Below are 25,021 nucleotides of genomic sequence, written 5' to 3'. Positions count from 1 at the left end.
CACCCCAAACTTCCTGAGCCCCAGGGACATTCACCTTACAACCAGAACTGGCTGCATAATTTGAGGGGGCTGGTGCAAATGAAAATGATGGGGTCCCTCGTTAGAAAATTATTAAGGACTTCAACGTGGTGACAGTAGAGCATCCAACCCAGAGCGGGGCCCCTCTGAGCGCAGAGCCCGAGCATGCTCAACGCCGGCTTTCTCAGCATCAGCCCCGCCCATCCTGTAGCGAGTTCCCAAGGAGCAGGGCCTCCTCCCCTGACGCGCGGTACCTGGGTGGCCTGCATGAGCTGCTGCCAGTGGCGGCTCCGGATGGCGGGGTTCTGCAGCTCACTCACGGCGCGCAGGGACGTGATCATGTTCTTCACGGTGTTGTCCAGCCCCACGAAGGCATCCCAGCCCTTCATCTCCTTGTCCAGGGACCTCACATCCTTGGCGAACTTCTGACAGTCTATGTCCATCTGCTCGACGTTGATGTTCCTCCACTTGGTGGTCTTCCAGTCACCGATGCTGCTGTTGACCTGAGATGGAAACTCTCACTGTCTCCTTTACTGGGGACAGTTCAGGAAGGCACCTGTGCCACCTTCCTGCCATTGCTCTCAGGGAGCAAAATCCAATGAGTCTTGAGAACTAGTGACAGAGCTTGGTAAAGTGGGTGGATACCAGGGGAAAAAAAACAACAACAACCCAGTTCTATCATGAAAGATTCAACTTAAAAGTCAGCAGTTACGAGATATTTTGGCAAAACGTGGGCCCTGTCACTGCTCACCAGGATCTAGTTCTGTCCCACTTCTTGGTGCAGCCACGTAAGTTGCCTCGACCAATGGAATGTGGGTGATGCCCGACACTTGGGGGCAGAAGCACTGGGTTGCCAACGCCTGACCCACAGTTCCCTCCGTCTGCCTTGGCAATGGTGGATGCGTGCATTGAGCTGCCCAAGGGTTGCTTGGAACTGGAGTGTGGACTTTGCGTGAACGAGAAATACATGTCTGTGGTTAACTACACACAGTTTTGGGGTTTTTTTTTTTTAGGGCTGTGTGTCACTGCACAGTAACCTAGCTGATACTGACTGATTAAAAGCATCAGAAGAGGGCTTCCCTGGTGGCGCAGTGGTTGAGAGTCCGCCTGCTGATGTAGGGGACACGGGTTCGTGCCCCAGTCCGGGAATATCCCACATGCCGCAGAGCGGCTGGGCCCGTGAGCCATGGCCGCTGAGCCTGCACATCCGGAGCCTGTGCTCCGCAACGGGAGAGGCCACAACAGTGAGAGGCCTGCGTACCCCAAAAACAAAACAAAACAAAAAAAAACACTAGAAGATGTTTCACTCACGACAGGATGAAACAAGGCACAGGCACTACTGGGGGACAACCCTACCAAGAGTGGAGACAGAACCCTGTGAAGCCACAGTCTTTAATTCAGGGTAGGCTGAGAACAGCTGTGAAGCTGGACGGGCCGGTCCTGGAGGGGGTCAGAAGTTGCTGAGACAGGCTTGGGGTGGAAAGATGCGGTCTTGACAGACATCCGTGTCAGATAAAGACAAACAACTGGGGTGTTTACAAGAGATTTACCTTGCAGATCCCAAGACTCGAAACCTTAATCCCCACAGGAATTGATGGCCCTTTCTGGTGGGTTTAAGCTGCTCTGTATCCTGTTATCATAAAATTGTTCCGGCTAGTTTGTTTTGGAGAAATTTTCTTGCAACACCCTGACCAGAAATGCTTATCGTTATCTCCTGGGAAAAGTAACCTGTATTCTTGAGTCTGTGCTAAGTGTTGTTTATCGAGGGAAAGTGCAGCATCCTGCTCTGACTTCACCGACTGTTCAGTAATGTCGTTCATGCACAAAGAGACTTGAATTCAGTGAACTGCGAAAAAAATAAAACATCGAGAGGCATCGATGGGTTCTCTCTCTTTGGGGGTGGTTGTGAGGTAGCCTGGGGCTCCAAAGATTTTTTTCCGCCTCTCTGTGAGAAATAGGTAGATTCAGCATGGTCAGGATGAAGACATTTACAGCATTTTACTATGATGTAATAAAAAAAAAATAAGATAACTGACAAGACAGAGCCTGCTCCTGGGTGGGGACAGTGAATATGGTTCTCAAGAGGGGAATTCTCCCCGGATTAGCTCATGGAGTAGATTTAACTCTAGCTACAGTCGTAAGGGTTTTCTTTTGGAGGGAGGAGGATTTGTCAGAGACTCTGAAGTTCGTTCAAGAGCACAAGAGAGAAGAGCTAACACACTCAGAGAGCGAACTTATGGTCACCAGGGGGAAAGAGCAGGGAGGGACAGATTGGGAGTTTGGGATTGACAGGTACACACTGCTGTATTTAAAATGGATATGTGTAGGGACTTCCCTGGTGGCGCAGTGGTTAAGAATCTGCCTGCCAATGCAGGGGACATGGGTTCGAGCCCTGGTCCGGGAAGATTCCAAATGCTGCGGAGCAACTAAGCCCATGTGCCACAACTACTGAGCCTGCGCTCTAGAGCCCGAGAGGCACGACTACTGAGCCCAAGTGCCGCGAATACTGAAGCCCGCGCGCCTAGAGCCCGTGCTCCGCAACAAGAGAAGCCACCGCAATGAGAAGCCTGCGCACCGTAACAAAGAGTAGCCCCCGCTCGCCGCAACTAGAGAAAGCCCGCGCAGAGCAACAAAGATCCAAAGCAGCCAAAAATAAATAAATAAACATATTAACAAAACAAATTAAATGGATACATGTATATGTATGGCTGAGTCGCTTTGCTGCGTATCTGAAACCATCACATTGTTAATCGGCTATACTCCAATATAAAAAAAAAGTTAAAAAAAAACCTGAATTGTATATGGAATAAATACTTTAATTTCTCTAAAAAAAAAAAAAAAACAAAAGATAACCAGGGACTTCCCTGGCGGTCCAGTGGTTGGGACTCTGTGCTTCCACTACAGGGGGCACGGGTTCGATCCCTGGTTGGGGAACTAAGATCCTGCATGCCTTGCGGCATGGCCAAAAAAAAAAATTAAAAAAATAAAATTAAGCCATTATCTATAAAAAAAAAAAAAAAGATAACCAACAAGGAGCTACTGTCTAGCACAGGGGACTCCTCTCCATACTCTGTGATAAATGGGAAAAGAATATGAAAAAGAATAGATACATGTATGTGTATAATTGGACCACTTTGCTGTACACCTGAAACTAACACAACTAACACAACACTTGATTGACTATACTCCAACACAAGATAAAATGAAATAAAAAATAAAAAGAGAGAGAAGCTAAAATATCTCTGGAAATACAGGAGCCAAGAGGTGAGACTGGGGAGTGAGCACGTGCACATCTGCTGCGGACACACAGCCTTGATACCAGGAGCAGTGAGCTTCCTACTCTTCTTTTTGCCTCCATCAACCATCAGAGGTGGCTGTTACGGAAGGATAACGGGAGCGCTCCCTCTTGGTGCTGGGATGCTGCCCGTGGAGCGCCCCCCAATCCCACCCCGAGGCTTGGCGCCCCCCTCACCATGGTGATCATGTCCCAGAGCTCCTTCAGCTGGCGGACCTCTTTGTGACAAGCCTTGAGTTGCTTGTAGTCTGGGACTGTGACCTCGAACAGGCTCCCGGATTTGCATAGAGCTTCCATGACGCCCTCCATGGCCGCGAGGCTCTTTTGTTGCTGGGGGCACGTAGAAGCCGGTGAACAGGGTGCCGGGACTCGGGGGAGCCTTCCCCGTCTCCCCCGCCACGTCCCCGTGAAGCCCAGAGCCACAAGCACGCTGCCAGAGCCAATACCATGCACACAGGGTGGCGGCAAACTTTCCAGCTGGGAGGGCAGCTGCCTCCCGGCCCGCCCCCAGCTTCTCCTCTGATGGGAGGGTGGGTCATCTCGGCGAGCTCAGGTGTGAGGACTGACTCTTAATGGACGTTGCATGAACGCCAGACTTCCTCCTAACATTTTCTGACTTCCCAGAATCTCCCCCATTCTCTCACTGTATATATTTGTATTGTATTAAAATGTATATAAGTAATGCTTGATTGCTTTGAAAACTAGAAAAATCTAGATAAGCATTGAGGAGGAAAAAAAGATTCGTCCTGAGCCACATGGGGGGCTGAGCCGCAGGGTGGGTTTGTGAGGCTCGTAGGATATTAAGTGCGGGCAGCTGCGAAAGCTTTGGTGTGGAGTGTGTACCATGCTAGACTGGGTACACCGGGGGGTCCCGAGTGTTTGCACCCTGCCTTGCAGGCCTCTCTCACCATGGACATGGTTCCTAAACAGACTTGACAGGGGAGCTGTTCAAAGAACCTAGCCTGCGTCCATGGCTAAGTGCTTGGGAGGCTCGAAGGAGAGAATGGTGGCATCTATGCTGTGGACTGGGGGCGTGACTGAGAAAATGCCCATGGAGAAAGGGCAGGATCTTGGCCTCTGGGAAGGGTGGGCTTCGAGGCTGAGCAGGCGAAAGAGCAGAGGCTCGGGGGGAACTGTGGGGTGGCCCTAAAGGACATCTTGGGGTTCCCTTGCACTCACGCCTGTGGTACTGCAGAGTGTGGTTGAGGTGTGGGCTGGGGCCCGGGCACAGTGGGGGCTGAGCACTGTGCCAGGAGCATTGCGGTGCCCCCCTGTGCTCCTGGGGGCCCCCTAGGCCCCACGTACCCCAAACGCCCCTGCCAGGTAGAAGTCCATGGGGCCTGAGCCTGAATGGGCTGCCAGGTCCGGGGCCATGGAGCTTGCACGTTGGACACTGACCATGAACTTGGGCAGTGGGAACCAGGGGACACAGGTGAGGCTTGGCCACTGGCTGCACGAGGCGAGTCAGGGTGAAGAAGGTGCCAGGGAGCAGGGTGAGTGCAAAGCCCGAGGGGACAGCAAACTGCTGAACTTGGGGACCTAGAAGGGGGAGGGGGCTGAGCCGCAGGGTGGGTTTGTGAGGCTCGTAGGATATTCAGATGTGCACACACGTGCACACGTGTACGGCCCCGAGCCCAGTCCCATCAAGGCCCTGTTTCTGGGCTCATGAGAATGACAGCTTGAAGAAGGATGAGAAAGCGTCAGGGTCCCCAGAGTTACTACCCCATCTCCTCCTTAAGCAGAAGTACCTTATTGAGGGACTTGTAGGGGTTGGGGTCGCTGAAGCTGAATGGGGCGTCTTGCCTGAACTTCTCTCTGAACTCGTGCTGCTTGAGCTGCAGGAGGACCACGTGGAAACCATCAGGCTCCGGCCCCAGGGCCCAGCTGCGGTGCATGCTGCGCCCCGCCCCGCCCCCTGAGGCCGTGGTACCTCGAACTGCTGGCACTTCCGTCGCAGGATGCTGACCTCGTTGGCCTGCAAGGGTGCCACGTTCTGCTTCACCTGGATGGCCAGCTTCTTGGTGTTTGTCCACTGCTCCGGCAGTTCCTACACAGGCAAAGGCCAAGGACCACTCCTTTTCCTGCTCTTTTTAAAATTTTCTACAGTGAAATAATTACAGACTCAGGGGGAGTTGCAAAAATAGCACAGAGAGTCCTGTGTGCCTGCCCCCAGCCTCCCCTGGTGGTGGCATCTCACAAAGCGGAGGCTTGATACCCAAACCGGCATCTGACAATGGGGAGTTTCTGTTAGCAGGTGATGGAACTTGTCGGTTTTCACCCTGTGTTTTAAGCTGAATCCATGTGTGCGTGTGTTGTGTGCATGCATGCACGTGTGTGTGCATGAGTGCATGCGTCATGGGCGTGTGCAGTCCTAGGCAATTTTATCTCACGTATAGATTCCCATAACCCCCGCCGTGATCCACATACCTCGCTGTCCATCACTGTGAGGGAACTGTCTTGTGTTACCTCCTTGTAACCCAGCACCGCCCCCCACCCCAACCTGGGCAGCCACTAACCTGTCCTCCGTTTCTACGATTTTGTCATGGCAAGGATGGCTTTAGCAATCAGACGAATTTTTGTATTTTCCAAGTTCTCCACACTTGGGCAAATATTGTACTTATTATAAAATATTTTAAAGAAAAAAAGCCCAGCCCCCAAATTCTTTACCCACAAATAGACATTGTTTCACATTTTTCTACGATTAACTAACAGTCTGTTGGCAGCGACACACCTCAAATGTTTGTCAGAATTTCTATCTCACCACTCGCCCTGTCCATGGCCCTGGAGCCCTTGGGGCCCGGCCACAAACACTTCGAATCCTGGCCCTTAGCTGAGCCCCGGGCGGGGAAGCTGGGGCAAAATACAACGTGCTCTAAAGCAGGGCCTGGGCAGCACGAGATCACCGTGGAGATCACCGCGGCCACGGACACACAGCCGATACACAGTCCTGTCACCCCTGTGCTGTGGGGTCTCGGGCGCTGGCTGGAGTTAGTGCCTCCCGGCAGGGGGAGTCAGGCCTGTTTGACCAGTCTCAGAGCCAGGGCAGAGAAGAGGAGTCGGGGGCAGCTGGGTCTGGGAGGAGACAAACTCCAGGGGGGTGGCTGGGCCGTGGTTTCAGGACCCAGCTTCTGCACTGCCACCGCCCCAGCCCAGCTGCACATACAGCTGTTCTGACACCGACAGCTGACGCTCTGTGCATTAGCTGTAAAGCACTGGGCTTTTGGAAGTCCCCTTCAGCCTCCCTGCTGTGGCCCACCTGTCCCACGCGGGGGCGGGGACGGGGACGGCTGCGGGCCTTCTGCGTTGGGGGATTCCCAGAGCAGCTGCCCCACTGCCCTACTGGGGCGCCCTCACCCGGTCAGGTCTCTGCTGACCCCATTCTTGGTCCTCCATCCCTCATGCCCAGGCTCCTGCTGCACTCAGGAGGAGGTGTGGGACTTGAAGGCACTTTTTATCCACTGAAACGCCAATCAAATGGAAGAGCTACTGCCCCACCCCCCTTCTGGAGGCCGCCTCACCGTCCCCTCGTCTCCAGAGAGCCCTGTCCTTCCACCCTGCCATTCCACGGGGACCCCATGTCTAGAAGAGGAGGTCTAGCCTGCAGGCTCTGGGTCACAAGAGCCCGCCCTCCTCTGGCCCTGCCCGCAGCTCCAGCTCCCACAGGGGGGGCCCCCCAGGCCCGTTTACCTGAAGCTTCATGTGCGTCTCCTCGGGCATCTCCTCCCCATAGGACTTGAGCAGCTCGATGGTCTGCTTCAGGGGCTCAAACATGTTGTCGGTGGCCGTCTGCCTCTCCTTGACCTTCATCAGATGCCCCATCACCTCCACGAGGCCGTCATAATCCCCCTCCTTGAGAGGCTTCGTCAAGCCCGCCCTGGAGACTTTCATGAAGGCTTCTAGGTCTGCGAGGCTGGTGGGCGAGAGGCCGCCTGTGATGGGTGCCTGCCCAGCACCGCCATGCCTCACTGGCTCAACTGGTCAGCGAGTCCCGCATGGGGCCACATCTCAGGGCAGCCTTTGCTGGGCCTCCCGGACAGAAGAGCTGGATTACATGCTCTCCTGGCTCCACGCCCCTCCCGGCCCCGACCCCACCTGTAACTGCACAGGTACCACCCGCACGTTTCACGCCAGGCTTCCCTGCCCGACTCAGGGCTCCTGAAGGGTTCCTTGGCATCTTTTGCCCAGACACGGTAAGTGCTCAGTAAAGAAGCAATGACCGAGGGACCAGGGCCTCCATGCCCTGCCAGGTGACACCTTCCTGCTGGGACCCACCCTCCGTGGGGCTGCCGGCCTCTGAGCCTGACCTTCACCCCAACACCCACCCAGTTTGGGGGAGGAGGTGTCCAACCGACACTTCATGGAAGGCCGCCTGCAGGTGCGCCTCGCACATGGCTCTCTGGGGCATGATCAATGTCAGGCCAGCGGTCCTGGTGCCCACCTGTTGACCACGTGGTTGCTCAGGTGCCGCTTGAACATGAGGCTCCAGCGCTTGATGGTGTTGAGGAGGGCCTGCTTGAAGGGGCGGCAGTCACACTGCAGCCAGCCGTTGAACCACTTGGTGTGCTCGCACTTGGACACCTCCTCATACAGCTTCTCATAGGAGTTGATCTGGAAGACACAACCTCGTTCACCTGTCGGGCTGCTAGGGCCAGGGGTTGGGGCCAGCACAGCACGTGTGTAGGGGGGAGGCCCTTACGAGGCACTAGTTTCCTTCTCCCAGCACCCCCGGGGTCCCCTGCAGCCCAGCAGTCTATCCCCGACACGGGACAGCCTGTCAAAAAGGGATGTCATCAAGCAAGGCCAGCAGGGCTTCTGAAAAGAGCAGGCTGAAAGTTTCAAGGGGTGAATGGGGTCCCGGGCGCCCATGGGGCATCCCTTATCTATGCTGCTGCACGTCCTCGAGCTCTCAAGCTCCACCAGCCAGCTGTCCCCCCACCCCATGTGCATCTCCCCTGTGGCTGGTCACTGAGCTTCAGGAAAAGAGATGAAGTTTTGTAAATTCGCTATGTTTTCTCATGTCCTATATCCTGTTTTTTTTGGCCACATTGCACGTCTTGCGGGATCGTAGTTCCCTGACCAGGGATCGAACCCAGGCTATGGCAGCGAAAGCTCTGAGTCCTAACCACCAGACTGCCAGGGAATTCCCATCATGCTCTATATTACTGATGCTCTGGTACTGGGGGCCTCGCTGACCCTGGAGGGACTGCCTCTGCCCCCTGGCTGGCTAAGTCCTAGAGATGGCAGACAACCCCCCAGGACCACACCTTTCATATGCAAACAACCAACCAGAGCTCACAACCCAACCGCCTCCTCTCTGGGGCTCTCACACTCCAGGCCACTGTCCACCTGCCCTAATCACCCCAGGGCCAGGTTCCTGACAACCCGGGACTGCCAGTACGCCCCTGAATCACTGAAATAATTCAAACTAGCCCATCCTAAGCCTGCGTGCCCCGCCTTGCCCATTCTTCCCCATGAAGACCACAGTTCAGGCTCTCAGCCACGCTTTCCCCTCATTCCCTCGGCCCCCTGCCCGACACTGGTGCCTCCCCACGTGGCTCTACTTGGCCCTGCATGGCACGGAGTGCCCCCCTCCTCTTGGGAGCCGTGAGTCACAACCTCTCTTTTCACGGCAGGAGTCTGCTGATCTGTTGGTCTCTCCATACTTGAATTATAATAAAACTTACATTTAAAAAATGTTCACCCTGGACTTCCGTGCTGACGCAGTGGTTAAGAATCCGCATGCCGATTCAGAGGACATAGGTTCGATCTCTGGTCCAGGAAGATCCCACATGCCGCGGAGCAACTAAGTCTGTGCGCCACTGCTACTGAGCCCGTGCTCTAGAGCCCACCAGCCACAACTACCGAGCCCGCGTGCCACAACTACTGAAGCCTACGTGCCTAGAGCCCGTGCTCCACAACAAAGAGAAGCCACCGCAATGAAAAGCCCACACACCACAACGAAGAGTAGCCCCCGCTCACCGCAACTAGAGAAAGCCCGCGCGCAGCAACGAAGACCCAACGCAGCCAAAAATAAATAAATAAATAAATAAAAAACGTAAAAAACATGTTCACCCAAGTTTTAAATCAAGTCCAGTGCCCCGCCACGGCAGGGAGTCTGGAGGTGAGGAAGCCGGTGGGCGAGGTTCACACGCACCTGCTGCTGGAACTGGGCGAGGGTAGGCGCCATCTTGGGGAGGGTCTCCGCGGCCTGGGGGTCCCAGTCCTCCGGGCTGATGGCACGCCCATAGGTGAGGAAGCTCTTCATGACCTCCCGGGGGTCGTCCATCCACAGGTAGGCGTAGCGCTCGAAGGAGTCCTGATACTCCTCAGCCTCATTTATGGCGCCGATGACCAGGCTGGACAGCTCCTCCTGCATCTCTATGAGGTCGGTCATGTCTTCCAGGTCGGTCTGCGAGGGGCAGGAGGGGCGCAGATGAGTGAGTGCTTCGCCCGTGGTCTCCCCGCCCTGGAGAGCGGCTCCCTGTTGGTGCGTGTCGCTAACCTCTCAAGATGGGACGTGGGGACATCTGCAAACAATGTTTGCAATGTTCTCCCGTGAGAAGATACACTGGATGTGACTTTTGCCAGGCAAACCCCAGGACGTCTCACACATGGCTTCATTCATGAAGTAGTTACTCAGCATTTGCTGTGTGCACGCAGGGGGAGGGGGCCCTAGGGGTGTCGACAGGGCTCATGGGGATGTAGACAGCCCAGGAGTGGGGTCAGATGTTCATCAAAAAAATCACAGAAACGAGACATCCTGACTCTGACCCTTGCATTCAGGTGTAACAGGGAGGAGGTGGGGGAACACTCCCTGAGGAAGTGACCAGTGGTCTGAGAGCTGATGGACTGTAGGTAAAGAGCAAGAGTAGCAACAAAGCACATGCAAAGGCCCTGTGCTGGGAGGGAAGCAGATGTGTGAGGACCTGAGTGGAGACCACATGGATGGCCAGAGTAGGAGCGTGGGAGGCCCGGGCTGGACAAGATGTTCTGAGTTTCAAGTGACAGAAAACCCAACCCAAACTGGTGTTAGCGAAAAGGCAGCGATTGTCTTATGTAACTGGAGAATCTCAAAGTGGAGGGTGTGTATTAATCATGTTTTTAAAATTTCCTGTATCTTAAGAAGCTTTGGCATCTTAAAAAATCTTGCTGGCTGGGGAGGGACTGCCCCTCGGAGGGCCAGCCAATTCTAAGAGAGCAAAGGGCTGGGGTGGGAGCACACCTTTCACGTGAAAACCAGCCAATCCCCCAACCGCCTACCTTATCTAACTAACCCTCACACTCCAAGCCCATGTTCCCCCTGCCCCATCACCCAGGGCCAGGTACCAGATAACTGGAGACGACCTCCATAGCCCTGAGCCGCCCATGTGCAGACTGGCTGGCCCCGAGCTGTTTCCCTGGTCCTGTCTTGCCTTCCTGCAGAAACCCCAGCAAAGCCTCTGGCCTGGGCTTCGCCCTCCGTCCTGCTTCTGCTTTCTGACCAGACCTGCTGCTTCCCCCGAGACCCTGAGCAGCCAGCCATGCTTCTACTTTCCAGGGGAACTGTGAGCGACATTAACGTTTTCTATCAATGGCACTGACCTCTCCATGTTGTCGCTCGGTCACTTCTGTAAATTAAAATCTCATGGATACAAATGAGACCAGAGCAGGGCGTGCACAGCCTGGGGTTTGGTCTGATCACCAGGATCCTTATTCTGCTTTGTTCTGTCCTGTTCATCATGCCAAGCCCCTCAGGACACCAGGGTGGGTGCAGGAGCCCCGGACGCGCATCCTGTCAGATTCTGGAGCACACGTGGGAGTCCAGTTCTGTGTTGGGTCTATTCCTGAGCTGACCACTGGTGACATAGTTCACTTTATTCTGAGCTGTGGAACAGCTTGCTGCGTGCACTTGGGCCGGAAATACCACCTTTCTGCGGCTCAGGAATCCTCAAGACATTCTCTCTGCCTGGAAATTCCCTTCCACCCTTCAAGACTCAGAACGCACGTCAGCTCCTCTGGGAAGCTGTCCTTGACCTTGCCAGGTATTTCCTCATGTCCTCACATCATTACATTCGCTCACACATGCACACGTATGCACACATACCTCTGTCCCTAATAGCACAGAGCATCTTGCTGTAAATATTTGTTATTACAAATAATACACGCCCATTATCAAAAAGTTCAAATGAGGCAGAAGCATATAAAATAAAAAGTTCCTTTGGCATCCCCTGTCCTCCTACCATCCTCACCCCCATCCTGTTTCCCAGAAGCAAGCACTCTTAACAGTTTGGAGTGTATCCATAGGAGGGCAGGCTTTTGTTTTGTTTAAACGAATGAAATCACATTCTAAACATTGTTCCACAACTTAAACACTTAATAACAAACGTGTCACGAGCAGCTTTCCATCCCAGGCTCCTTTTTGGGACTCATCTGGATGCCTTTGTCTGGATGGGCTGGAATCTACTGAAGGACACCTGTATTTGATGGTCATTTAGGTCTTTTCCAATTTTTGTTTAACTGCCCCACAAACCATGCTCCGACAAACACACCTTCTCAGACCTCCCTTTGGCAGGGGGTGGGGCTGAATTTCCCACGCCTTTGCATCCCCAGGATCTGATCTGACTGCATTTTACGTGTCAGGTGCACGTTAGGTGTTTAATGCATTCAGGGCAAATGGGTGCGGGAGCCCATGCAAGGCACATTTGTCAAAGAGCCTGCATGCTCAGAGGGTCACAGGGTTTAAATTACGGGAGGGAGTGAAATGCCATGAGGGTGGGGATGCACACTTGATGTCTTATTGGTGGTGGGGAGGCGTCAGGGGAATGAAAACCAGGTTGACTGAGGAGAAGCCGCTCTGGGGAGAAAGTCGGGATCTCAGGAGTGGAGAGAGAAATCCGGGCCACCGTCCGGGGGAACCCGATGGAATGGAAGCCTCTGGGCTCCTCTTCACATTCAGGACCCATTAGGGGTAGCAGCTGGTGGCAGGGAAAGGGGTGGGGCCATCCCAAGCCCAGACTGACCTTGTAGCTCATCCTGCCCTTGGCCAGCCTGGGGATGAGCTTGGCTGCATTGTAGATGTCAGTGACCAGGCTCTCGATCAGCGTCAGGAAGCCTTGGTCCCCGCCCACCTCCAGGGACGGATTGAAGACCAGCCCATCCTCGTCCAGCTCCATGCGGACCTCAAACAGCGGTGCGATGCTCTCCTGAAACAGGCCGTCATGGGGTCAAAGCCTTGCCCTCGGCTGAACCATTTTCAGTGCCCAGATGTTCACCCCAGCACCAGACAAGGTAGATGGCTAACACCTGCTGGCTGGGGCCACTGCAGAGAACACACTTCCTGAGGGCCCTTGAGCGAGAACTACACAACCAAATGCAACGCCATTGGGCCAAATACAGGTTGGGTGTCCAGGGCGGGATACAGCAGTGATCGTGAGTGCTGAGGAGACCCGTTACCTCCGATCAAAGCCCATATCTGCTGCTGTCTAGCTGCGTGGCCTTGGGTGAGACCCTCGGCTTCCCAGTTTCCCCAAATATACAAAATGAGTATAGCTGCTTTATAGAACAGAGGCAATCATTGTCCCCATCTCTTTGGGTTACCGTGAGGACTAGAGGGATGGCTGACACATAGAGCGCGTGGGTGGTGGCTGTCTCAGGTGTAAGTGTCAGCAGCTGTGGCCACAGTGCTCAGTGGGGCAGGGGCAGGGAGTGTCACAGACAGGCAGGATGGTCTCCTCTGAGCTCCAGAAAGGACAAGCCCTCATGTCCCTTGGAGGTTCTGTTTCTAAACCACACACGCCATAAACCTGTCTATTCCCTCTTGTGAGGCTCCCTCTTGTGAGGCTGCGAGGCTGAGGTGCAGCCTCACGTGTAAGGGGACAGGGTAGAGGCTCGCCCAACATACCAGCGAGTCTCAAAGTGCAGGCCAAGGCCCACGGGTGACCTCGGGACCTGCTCCACGGCCACTGATCTTCCTGCAAACGTAGTCCCATGCTGGCCCTGTGGGTGGCTGGCTTGAGAGACTCCTGGTTCTATGACTGAGGGGGGGTGGTCTGCACTAGTGCCTGAGTGAGTTGCTAAGTGGGAGAGGTCAGTTGTCACAAACTCAGGGGACCAGACTTTTCTAAATCCTCTGACTCAGGGGTCCGCTCCCGCTGCTTGGTCACTTGCAAATACGGGGACTCCCTGGGATGTTTTGAGGATGCTTTGTTATCAGGGTCTCATCATGCTTTTGATTGTGACTCTCCTCTCTCTGTAGTGATAAATTAGTTTATAAGTTCACTATAAATTAGCTACCTTCATTGCTGACACCGTGTCACTGTGCCTTGCTTGGTGAGACTTAACAGTTGGTAATGCCGACTACTTTCATCAACAGAATCTGGGGTCTGTGATTTTCTGGGGACAACCACCCTCTGCCGCTTGTGTAAGGGCATCTGACTGCGGTGCCCACCATCCTTTCCTGCGGGTAGGCTCAGGGGGGAGAGTGTCTTTCATCTTGCCCTCCTGGCAGTATTCAAAATCACTTGGGAACCACTGTAGTGAAAAGGACATGGGCAGGGAATAGTTCTTGGAGAACAGGCTGGGATGCCATTAACCAGCAAACCCACTGTGCTGACCTGGTTTAAGCTTCTACTCAATTCAGCAGAGGGCTGTGTGAGTTGATGGCTGATGTTGCCGATAGGAGGGCACCTCCCACCCCCAATCAGCATAAGGAGGGGGCAGTGGTACCTGCTTTTCCTCACCTGGCAGCAGCACAGGACAACTCAGATCCCTGTAGGTGTTCTATAGCCCACTTACGCTGCAGCATATTTAAGGACCAGAGGTCCCGAGCACCTGGGACTGAGCAGGGTCCCGGGACCCAGGACTTTCAGGTTTAAAATCGGGACGAGTTGGTCACCCTGGGAAGACTTTAATAAGTCTGTTCATTTGTAACATGACAGTCCGTTCTTTCATCAGGAAACCACAGATTATAGATTCCAGAGTAAACCTTTCTCATATTTATAATATCATAATACACATACATGTATATGCGTATATGTATCTCACATTTGTAACTTACATCTACAACCATGTTGTCCATTAGGTAGTTTAGAGACTTGCGAATGAAATGGTCAAATTCATCCAAGACCATGCTGTCAACGTAGCTGACGTAATCCTTCCAGGACTGGCTCGTTGTATCCGCTCCGAAGAGTTCCGCATTTTCCTGCAAACGAACCACGTGGCTGGCTGTTGTTTCACTGGTCCACCTGTTCCCTCTTTAGGCAATTTATTCAGCAACGCCCTGGGCGACCCTCATCCTTGTTCACACCCTCCACACGCAGGGGTCTGCTTTTGGCTTCCTGAATGCTCCAGGCTCTTCCTGCAGGCTGCTCCCGCCCGTTCACCCCAGGTGTGGCTTCTTCTCATCTTTCAGGTTTCAGCTCAAATGTCAGCTCCTCACAAAGGCCCTTCTTGACACCCCCCCATTCATCTCAGATTTGGTTCCTGTCCCTGACCCCCGACCTGTGTTCCCTCGAGCAATTTGTTACTTGTGCCTGTGATGGCACAGATGACAATTCTGAATTATGTTGTCTTTGGTCTGTACCTCCCCTGATGCCAAGCACCACAAGGACAGGGACTGACTGTCCTTTCCACCATTGTACCTCCAGCACTAAGCAGTATGCCTGGAGCAGAGCAGGAGCTGGTGGGTGGGTGGATGGATGGATGGGTGGATGGGTGGGTGGGTGGATGGATGGGTGGATGGGTGGGTGGGTGGGTGGGTGGATGGATGGGTGGGTAGATGGATGGGTGGATGGGTGGGTGGATGGGTGGGTGGGTGGATGGGTGGGTGGATGGGTGGATGGGTGGGTGGGTGGGTGGATGGGTGGGTGGGTGGTTGGGTGGGTGGATGGGTGGATGGGTGGGTGGGTGGGTGGATGGGTGGGTGGATGGGTGGGTGGGTGGTTGGGTGGGTGGATGGGTGGGTGGGTGGATGGGTGGATGGGTGGATGGGTGGGTGGGTGGATGGGTGGGTGGGTGAGTGGATGGATGGATGGGTGAATGGGTTGGTGGGTGAATGGGTTGGTGGGTGGATGGATGGGTGGGTGGGTGGATGGATGGATGGGTGGTTGGTGGGTGAATGAGTTGGTGGGTGGATGGGTGAATGGGTTGTTGGGTGGATGGATGAATGGGTGGGTGGATAGATGAAACTGTAAGACACTGAGTGCTACAGGAAAACACAAAGATGACTGTGACCCAGTCTGTACCCTCAGGCAGTTATATTCTAATAGGGGAGAGAAGACACAGGCTTAAATAACTTCAGTGTAACAATGGTTCAAATGACTATTATGGGAATAGAGGACTCTGACAAATGTTGCGATAACAAAGCCTTGTCAATTGCTCCCTGGCCTCTGCCTCACTGGGGTTCCTGTTCCCTCCTGGCTGGCTCTCCAGCTGGGCTAGTGTGCTATGAACCTCTTCCCAATGCTATGCTAGATTTATCTCTCCCATGTTGTTTCCAACACATCTGGTAATGTTAATAGGTTAATCGGTTAACTCTTCCAAATAACCTTTTTGCAGTCTAACATGTTAATTTCATTGGACCTTCTGGCACCAGGGCAAAGGGGAAAGGAAAAGGATCTGGAAACAAGACAAAATATTTCTTGGTCCAGTCAAGTCACTCCACAGGGGCAAAGACCTTCCAATCAATGACTTGACCATGAGAACAGCCCAGCACAGACCCTCCTCATGGGGGGCCTGCTGGTCTGTCTGGATGTGGCGACCCATCACTTAAGGCCATAGCAATGATTTGCACCATGCACTGGGAAACCCCGAAAAGCTGTCCTGAAAATATCTTGAGCTCGGTGGGGTGGGAGGGCGGGCAGTTTTCTCATTTCCAGGCCAACGCAGAGCTGTACCTTGCACATTTGCCTCAGAAACAGGCAAAAATGCAAGCTGGCTAAAGTGGCCATGGATGGAGGAAGGCGTGAGAAGCCCATGCTGCGGGGAATCAGGCAGAGCTGTCAGGGACATGAGGCTCCCATTCTGCATCCCCCTCCAACCGTGCCCGTGCCCGTGGGGCCCTGGGCCCATGGACCCTTGAGACGGCTGGCAGAAAGGAATAACCTGCACGCCAGGTAGCCCGGCAGGCACGTGTCCGCACATTATCCCAGTTTCAACTTGTTGGCACCCAAACACCACAGGGCACCCACATCCTGTGCTCCTCTCTCTCCCCGTGCTGCTGGGCCTTCCTCACACTCAGGGGTGGGAAGCCGTGATACAGCCTCTCCCAGGGACTTGGTACGAAGGTGTCACTTGTCCACACCGATTCATGTGGGGTGGGGGGAGGGGGCTCTGACACCCTCAGGGGAGGAGGGCAGACACGTGAGAAGAGGAATCCGGCTTCCGGGTGAGCAGTTAGCAGGGTTTGCTACTGTAAGATCGGACTCCTGGATTAAAGGTCTTAGACGCCTGACATTTTCTGAAGCCTCGAGCTCTCCCTCCTCCCTCCCTGGCTGCTGAGAGCCCATGGCCTCTCCAAGGCCCTCCTGGGCAGCTCCTTACCATGACCATGGACTGGATCTTCAGGCCGGCATCCTTGACCGCGGTGTAGCGCTTGTTGAGGTTGGCCATCCTCCCGTCCAAGTCTAACAGGGCCTCTTTCTTGTTGTCCTTCCTTTCAAACATCGGGTTGGCCGACCAGTCCTGGAGGGAAAAGGCGAGCGGGAGAAAAGTGTCTGGAGAAAAAGCTTCTGGCCCTACTCCCTCCTACACAGCCTTTAGACTGAGTGTCCCCATCCTAGGCTGGCCTCGCAGAGGCCAAGGGGCCGCTGAGGACTGTTGGCCAGAGAGCCTCCAATGATGTGACTCAAAACCAACCAGGGCCTTGGAGGACCATGGAGAGACCCCTGTGCATGCTCCCCAGTCAGGCCCCAAAGGAGCCCCTCTAGGGGAAGGAGCATCTGACCCTCTTGTCGGGGAACCTCAGGAGCTGGGGGTGAGGGGACATGGCAGCCAGATCTGGAGACACGTGTGGAGATGCTCAGAGTCCAGGACAGAAAGGGACACACAGGAGAGAGTGAGTGACTGGAGAAGGTGCCAGGGGGCTGAGGCAAGGTTGCCATTTTCGGATTGAAAGAACTTTATGGATCCAGGGAACATTAACAAAAGGAGATACACGTCTGGATACACTCTGGTGACATGTCTGAACCCTGAAGATGACCAAGGACTCTACCTACCTCTGGACGGAGAGAACAGGAAAGTCAAAAAATACCATTCAAAGGAAATATCAAATATATCAGCAAAGGGAAGTCATACCTTTGTCAGCTTTTTCAACATTGAGGCTATAAGCAGGGGTGGCTGTGGCCTGAACTGTGCCTCCTCCCACAAATTTATATGTTGAAGTTCTAACCTCTAACATAATGTTACTGCATTTGGAGAGAAGGTCTTTAAAGAGGTGATTAAAGTGAGGTCATCAGGGTGGGCCTAAATCTGATACGGCTGGTATTCTTATAAGAAGAGGAGATTAGGACATAGACACAGAGGGACGACCGTGCGAGGACACAGGGAGAAGACGGCCGTCTACACACCCAGGAGAGAGGCCTCAGAAGAAACCAACCCTGCTGGCACCTTGATCTCAAACTTCTAGCCTCCAGGACTATGAGACAATAAATTTCTGCTATTTAGGCTGCCCAGTTTCTGGTCTTTTGTTATGGCAGCCAGAGCAGACGAGTACAGGGATGCTTCTAGACTACTGAAAGAAAAGGACCATATCAAAAAATCCTTTACTTGGACAAGACAGCTATAGGTGAGATCCAAAGAAAGGTAGTTTTGGAAAGCAAGGACTCAGAAAGTAGGTCATCAACACACCCTTTCTGAGGCAATTACTTGAGGAAATAATCTGAAAGAAAACTGAATCAGAAAACAAATCAGAAAAAAAGTGGGGTGAGCAATGGCTTTTGCTTACAATGTATTGAGTTAAATCTAAGTGGATGGTGATGAAATGAACGTCAGTTGTAACGAAGGAAAGAGTTTCACACCGTGATAAGCCAAAGGAGTCTCAAAACAGAAGAGGCGTTTTCTAATGAACAAACTAGTGCTGGCCGACGGCAGGTGTCTGCAAATTCAGGCACTGATGACAAACCATGGTGGGGGAGGGTCGTGCTAGCGAAGGCTTTCCCCCAGTTTTCTGGATCAGGCTTGAGAGCAAGGACCTGTGCTGCTCTGCATAGAGGGATGAGTGTGTTCCCGGTGGGGCTGAGTCTGAGCGCGTCTCCACCCCCACCCTCGTTCCTGGCACCCACCTGGCAGAGGGACCTGCCCACACACTTGTTGAGCTCAAGAGACCCAAATGGAATGGAGCTCTGCAGAGTGACCAGGGGCTCTTCTGCCTTGGGGCCACCCTGACATCACCATGGTACAGCCCAGAGCCTCACACAGCAGGCCCCCACTGCCTTGGGCACTTTCCGTGATCATCTTCGAGGGGGCCCGTTTCCCCAGGACGCTCTCCGGGGTCCCCATTTAAGCCCCGCTCTGTGCTTTGCAGGTGACTCACCTTCATGGCCTGGGAAATCCCCTCTATGTTTTGCTTTGCTTTTTGTATCCTGTTCTGCAAGTTGTATAGCATTTCTCGCATCTCTTGAATATATTCAAACACTCCTAAAAGAGAAGCATAAAGGGATCTTACAAAATGAACGATTTAGCAAGGGCTGGCTTAACACTCATTATTACAACACAGTGCTCGGTGAGTCTGTCCGCTTCTCTGGAGCCTGAAGCAGAGGAAATCGCGGAGAGCTTCCTAAAAGGCAACGCTGAGGAATAAAGCACATTGTGTCTCTTCGGAAACAGGGCCTCCCTATCCCCACGTAGGCGGATCACTAATTCCACAGGAACTCCAGACGGCCGACAGGTTGGACCCGGCCCTCCATCCCCCTCACCCAAGTTTAACCTAAGGGGAAATGAATGTCGCCTTTGTACCTTTGCCATTCCAGAATAAGGTTGTCTCAGCGTCCAACAATTTGACATCGATTGCTTCCAATTCTGACTTTATCAGTGGAAATTCTACGTCCTTCAGAGTGGTCATTATCTGCAAAACAAGGGCTACAGTTTCAGGGCCTTTGTTCCAAATCCAAGCAGATTTAAAATCATCTCCTGGTAAAGGTGTTTATTACTCAGTACCAACCAAACCAATTACAGTTAGTGTTATTTAATTGGGAATTATGTGTACATCAAAGTTCAGGAGATTCCAACTTTTAAAATTATTTTTTATCACCAAGGATTTATGCATATACTTAACTCCTAATCACCCATGTTATGGGGTAGAAAAAGGAAATTCACTAATGCAAAAACAGTGTGTACATAATCCAAAACTTAAAATATCTGGCTTAGAATCATAAAAAGAAAATCAGAGGAATACACACTGGTAATTGGGATGCTTCTGGAACATTTCTCAGAGCATCGCCTTGTCTATGATCTAAGGCTCAAAATGTGATTATACAAAGGAGGTCCAGGATCTGTGGAGAAGCTGTTTCACTTGTTAAAGCATCAGAGTGAACGGTAGGGTAGGTTCCATACAGGCTTGATACGGGTCTACCCTGAGCTAAGAAATTCATGTAACACTCGAAAACCTCAATTCACAGAACAGAAAAAAAAAAAGACAGAGTGTGTATACAGTTTTTATTAATTACTCCTTTAAATAACAAGCACCAGTTGTGCTTTGGAATACTGTCCTATCTGGCAACATTTTGATTTACATGTAAGTTTTCAAGGACAGGTCTACTCTCTAAAGTGAGGGATGTACATAGAATTTAAATTGTACATTAGATGCTATTGGCCTTTCACAATAATTCTTTTTTTTTAACATCTTTATTGGAGTATAATTGCTTTACAATGGTGTGTTAGTTTCTGCTGTATAACAAAGTGAATCAGCTATACATATACATACATCCCCACATCTCTTCCCTCTTGCGTCTCCCTCCCACCCTCCCTAACCCACCCCTCTAGGTGGTCACAAAGCACAGAGCTGATCTCCCTGTGCTATATGGCTGCTTCCCACTAGCTATCTATTTTATGTTTGGTAGTGTATATATGTCCATGCCACTCTCTCACTTTGTCCCAGCTTACCCTTCCCCCTCCCCGTGTCCTCAAGTCCATTCTCTATGTCTGCATCTTTATTCCTGTCCTGCCCTTACGTTCTTCAGAACCATTTTTTTTTTAAGATTCTATATATATCTGTTAGCATACTGTATTTGTTTTGCTCTTTCTGACTTACTTCACTCTGTATGACAGTCTCTAGGTCCATCCACCTCACTACAAATAACTCAGTTTCATTCCTTTTTATGGCTGAGTAATATTCCATTGTATATATGTGCCACATCTTCTTTATCCATTCATCTGTCGATGGACACTTAGGTTGCTTCCATGTCCTGGCTATTATAAATAGAGCTGCAATGAACATTGTGGTACATGACTCTTTTTTTTTTTTTTTTTTGCGGTATGCGGGCCTCTCACTGTTGTGGCCTCCCCCGTCGCGGAGCACAGGCTCCGGACACGCAGGCTCCGGACGCGCAGGCTCAGCGGCCATGGCTCACGGGCCCAGCCGCTCCGCGGCATATGGGATCCTCCCAGACCGGGGCATGAACCCGTATCCCCTGCATCGGCAGGCGGACTCTCAACCACTTGCGCCACCAGGGAGGCCCACATGACTCTTTTTGAATTATGGTTTTCTCAGGGTATATGCCCAGGAGTGGGATTGCTGGGTCGTATGGTAGTTCTATTTTTAGTTTTTTGAGGAAACTCCATACTGTCCTCCATAGTGGCTGTATCAATTTACATTCCCACCAACAGGGCAAGAGGGTTCCCTTTTCTCCACACCCTCTCCAGCTTTTCTTGTTTCTAGATTTTTTGATGATGGCCATACTGACCAGTGTGAGGTGATACCTCATTGTAGTTTTGATTTGCATTTATCTAATAATTAGTGATGTTGAGCATCCTTTCATGTGTTTGTTGGCAATCTGTATATCTTCTTTGGAGAAATGTCTATTTAGGTCTTCTGCCCATTTTTGGATTGGGTGGTTTGTTTTTTTGATATTGAGCTGCATGAGCTGTTTGTGTATTTTGGAGATTAATCCTTTGTCAGTTGCTTTGATTGCAAATATTTTCTCCCATTCTGAGGGTTTTCTTTTCATCTTGTTTATGGTTTCCTTTGCTGTGCAAAAGCTTTTAACTTTCATTAGGTCCCATTTGGTTTATTTGTGTTTTTATTTCCATTTCTCTAGGAGGTGGATCAAAAAGGATCTTGCCGTGATTTAAGTCATGGAGTGTTCTGCCTATGTTTTCCTCTAAGAGTTTTATAGTGTCTGGCCTTACATTTAGGTCTCTAATCCATTTTGAGTTTATTTCTGTGTATGGTGTTAGGGAGTGTTCTAATTTCATTCTTTTACACATAGCCGTCCAGCTTTCCCAGCTCTACTCACAATAATTCTTGACATATATTTGGTACTTTAAATGGTGCCCCCTCCCCACCCATGTCCTCCTTTTCAGACAATTAACTCTTAGAAAAGGTACGGTATGGCAGAGAAATAAAGCTTAACAGCTATTACCAGTGGAAACCTGACAGGAGAAAAAGAAAGCACCGACGGAATTATAAAGGGAGTCAATGTGAAATCTTGATTCCATTTATCAGAGTTTGGATATTAAACAATTACACGAATAGCCCAGACAAGAGCTAAATGTTATTATGCCTTTGTGATTGCCCAGAGTAAACAAAGCTCACAGCGATGAGATCCATTTAATATGCCCTGTTTATTATTTTTCAGCAGCCTATGTAATAAATCCACACCTTTAGGGCATTTTTCCCAGACCCCCCAGCAGATTCCTTAAAGCCCCACTCCAACACTCACCTAGCTCAAACATTAATAGATATTAGCAGTTTGGGGGCCTGGGGTCTCTCTCGGCAACAGAAAGTACATTAAGAATAAGAAGCGCATCTAAGGGACCAGGAGCATCTCTAGGGAGGGGAGCTGGCATCAGTAATAAGGGTCACTGCAGGCGCTGAGCTCTGGGTCTCACTCCCCGACTCCCCATCCCTGTCTAATGTTGGATTTGTTTCTGATTGCATCGTTGTAAAAAAAAAAAAAAAAAAGCTCTTTCATTGAAAGTAACCCACAAACATTTTTCCACGTGACTGTATCTCTAAGGCTTCCATTCTTCCTAAACACCGTGTCTGGGAGGCGTTCAAGGGAATGGATGAACACGGCGTTCTTTGAACCTGAAGAGAGCTGGTTCTGGAGAAAGCTAATTCAAGGAAACGCACTTAAGGCGGGCCCTGGGCTTTCACAGTTCGCAGCACCAATAAGTGAGTCAATTAAAATTTTATCTTAAAAAATGAAATTAGTGAAAAGGCGCTTACTCCAGTTTATCTTGAACACATTTCAGGGTACGTCACCCCCATGCTCTAATTTGTGGAACAGAGTAAGGAATGGGTCTATGGTTGGTTTTGTGGTGGGTGTGTCGGGGTGAGCGGTGGGGGAGTGATACTTTTTGACAAATCCACGTGATGGCATGACCTGGCGTGCTTCACTTCACGGTCAGGTAGGAGGCGGTCACTTCTAGCAAGATCGGGAGGCTTCTTCAGTGTCCCAAAGGCCTTGCTCTGAACCTTTTGATGTTCCAACGTTCTCTTTTTTGGCAGGGAATTCCTGGGCTTGGTCAAATCTGGCCACCGTAGGGAGGAGGTGCCTGGCAGAGCTATGCTCCAGTTACTACTGACTCAGAGGGCACTTAACAAGCCGGCAGGGGAGGGGCAGGACAGGAACCTCCCTCTCCACGTTCTGGTTGGAACCGGGCATTAAGTTCAAGGCCCCTTCAAGACAGGCCAGGGAAGGCGACCGAGGCATGCTCTTCGGGGCCGTCACATCAGGGATTTGGGAGCGTGTAAGCATCTCTCCAACAGATCGAGATGCAAAACCCAGAAACAGAAATATTCCAGGTTCCACACAGTGGCTCCAGTTGGGGGCAAGTTGGCTGCAAGAAACATAAGCCCACTAAAGCTGGCTCAGGTCCTGTGGAGGTGCGCTGGTGGAGCCCTGGGGACTGGACCCACAAAGGCCATGTCCGGGCTCCCCTCTGTCTCGTGGGGCCTCTCCAGTTGTCTGCTCCACCCGCCTGCTCCCTTCCTTCTATGGCCCATGTTTCTGCTCATTCTGGTTTCTCTGCTCCCCCTGAGACTCCGGTGTGAATGATGCTGGGACCCAATTCCAAATTCCCAGGGTTCAAGGAGAGGGAATCTCACTGGCCCCTTTTGGATGAGGTGTCTGCGGTAGGCTGAATAATGGCCCCCCAAAGACGTCACGTCCTAATCTACAGGACCTGTGACTATGTCACCTTGCACTTGGCAAAAGAGAATTTGCAGACGTGATTCAATTAAGGACCTTGACATCGGGTGGGCCCAATGCGATCGCAAGGTCCTTATACGAGGGAGCCAAGAAGAGCAAAGGAAGGGAACATGACAACAAAAGCAAAGGTGCTGTGATCCGAAGGTGGCGTGACGTGGCCTCGAGCCAAGGAACGCGGGCAATTCTGGAAGGTGGAAAAGGTGAGGACATGGATTCTCCCCAGAGGGTGGCTCCAACCACCTCTGAATAGGAAAACCTTCTCAGTTCTACTCTGTGTGGGGATCGTACACCTGTGTTTGTTCTAAACAAAATCCCCAACGTGGTAAACAAAACAAAGCAACACCAGCTCACCTCATTGTACCAGCCGGCAATGAGTTCCAAGTTGCCCACGAACTTCCGGAAGGTTTCATACTGTGAGAACAGGTTCTGGGCGCTGCTGGGAATCTCTTTTTGTTGCTGGAAGTTCAGGTACTTGACCTCTCTCAGCACTGCCACCAGCTAAGGTGAATGAAGAGAATAGAAGAGGTCAGGGGGTGGCCTCAGTGGCATGGCACTTAGCAGCACAAGTGAGGGTCTGTCCCTGGGATGCTTCTACAGCCCCCAAAGCTGGGGGGAGGTCTGATTGGGGATGGGCTCCACTGGCAGGTCACGATGCCTTCACCCTACTGACTGGTCCTGATGTCTAGAAGTGCTGGCATCACCAGCGTGGTGGACACCATCACTGTAACCCCCAAGGTGTCTAAAGAAAGGCTCCTCCCTAGGGTCTGACCTCCCCTTGTCCCTGTCCACCCCCTGATTACAGCCCAGGAGGCCAACAGCAGGGCATCCCTTCCGACAGAGCTTCTGCCCTCGCTGCTCAGCCAACACCGTTCTTGTAGAGGCCCCAGTAACCTTCATTGCTGAATCCATGGGTCACTTCACAGGCCCCGTCTCACGTGACCTCTCAGCAGCTGGTCCCTCCCCCTCCTGGGCACATGGTCCCCTCTTTGCGTCCAGGACACCAGGCTCTCCTGGTCCCCATTACCAGTCTTTCTGATGCTTCTGAGATTTAAGTGTTGGAGAACCGCGGATGTGGTCCCTCTCGATCTGCTCTCAAGTTGGCGACCTCACCCAGCGTCACAGCGTTAAGAACCATCTATGTGGGAATGATTCCCATGCTCATGTCCCCACTCGGGTCTCTCTCCTGACTTGAGACTCCTGTATCTACCTGCCTACTCAGCGTCTCCACGTGGATGTCCAGTTGACATGTCCAACTCAACGTGACTGAAACAGAGCAGTCTTGCCCACCGGCCGCCTCCACCCGCTGTCTCATCTGATGGCCATTCCCCCCTTCCAGTTGCCCAGCCCCAGAATGCTGGGG

General features: G+C 52.1%; 1 protein-coding gene across 1 annotated transcript in view; it reads right to left on the bottom strand.

Moving 5' to 3' along the window:
• DNAH17 (dynein axonemal heavy chain 17) overlaps nucleotides 1-25,021 on the bottom strand; it is a 109,466-nt gene that overhangs the window by 68,247 nt on the left and 16,198 nt on the right. Inside the window, exons 13-25 of the mRNA XM_060082475.1 lie at nucleotides 24,013-24,159; nucleotides 19,244-19,352; nucleotides 18,822-18,925; nucleotides 16,832-16,972; nucleotides 14,349-14,492; nucleotides 12,313-12,495; nucleotides 9,468-9,722; nucleotides 7,752-7,921; nucleotides 7,001-7,223; nucleotides 5,244-5,360; nucleotides 5,062-5,148; nucleotides 3,491-3,643; nucleotides 273-521 (exon numbers count right to left, since the gene is read on the bottom strand). Of these exons, the coding sequence (XP_059938458.1) occupies nucleotides 273-521; nucleotides 3,491-3,643; nucleotides 5,062-5,148; nucleotides 5,244-5,360; nucleotides 7,001-7,223; nucleotides 7,752-7,921; nucleotides 9,468-9,722; nucleotides 12,313-12,495; nucleotides 14,349-14,492; nucleotides 16,832-16,972; nucleotides 18,822-18,925; nucleotides 19,244-19,352; nucleotides 24,013-24,159 (2,082 nt within the window). The remainder of the gene's footprint in view (nucleotides 1-272; nucleotides 522-3,490; nucleotides 3,644-5,061; nucleotides 5,149-5,243; nucleotides 5,361-7,000; nucleotides 7,224-7,751; nucleotides 7,922-9,467; nucleotides 9,723-12,312; nucleotides 12,496-14,348; nucleotides 14,493-16,831; nucleotides 16,973-18,821; nucleotides 18,926-19,243; nucleotides 19,353-24,012; nucleotides 24,160-25,021) is intronic.

The sequence above is a fragment of the Mesoplodon densirostris genome, chromosome 18 (assembly GCF_025265405.1).
Source record: "Mesoplodon densirostris isolate mMesDen1 chromosome 18, mMesDen1 primary haplotype, whole genome shotgun sequence".
Taxonomy (NCBI): Eukaryota; Metazoa; Chordata; class Mammalia; order Artiodactyla; family Ziphiidae; genus Mesoplodon; species Mesoplodon densirostris.
The sequence above is the reverse complement of the archived record's forward strand: the minus strand, read 5'-3'. Positions and strand labels throughout refer to the sequence as shown.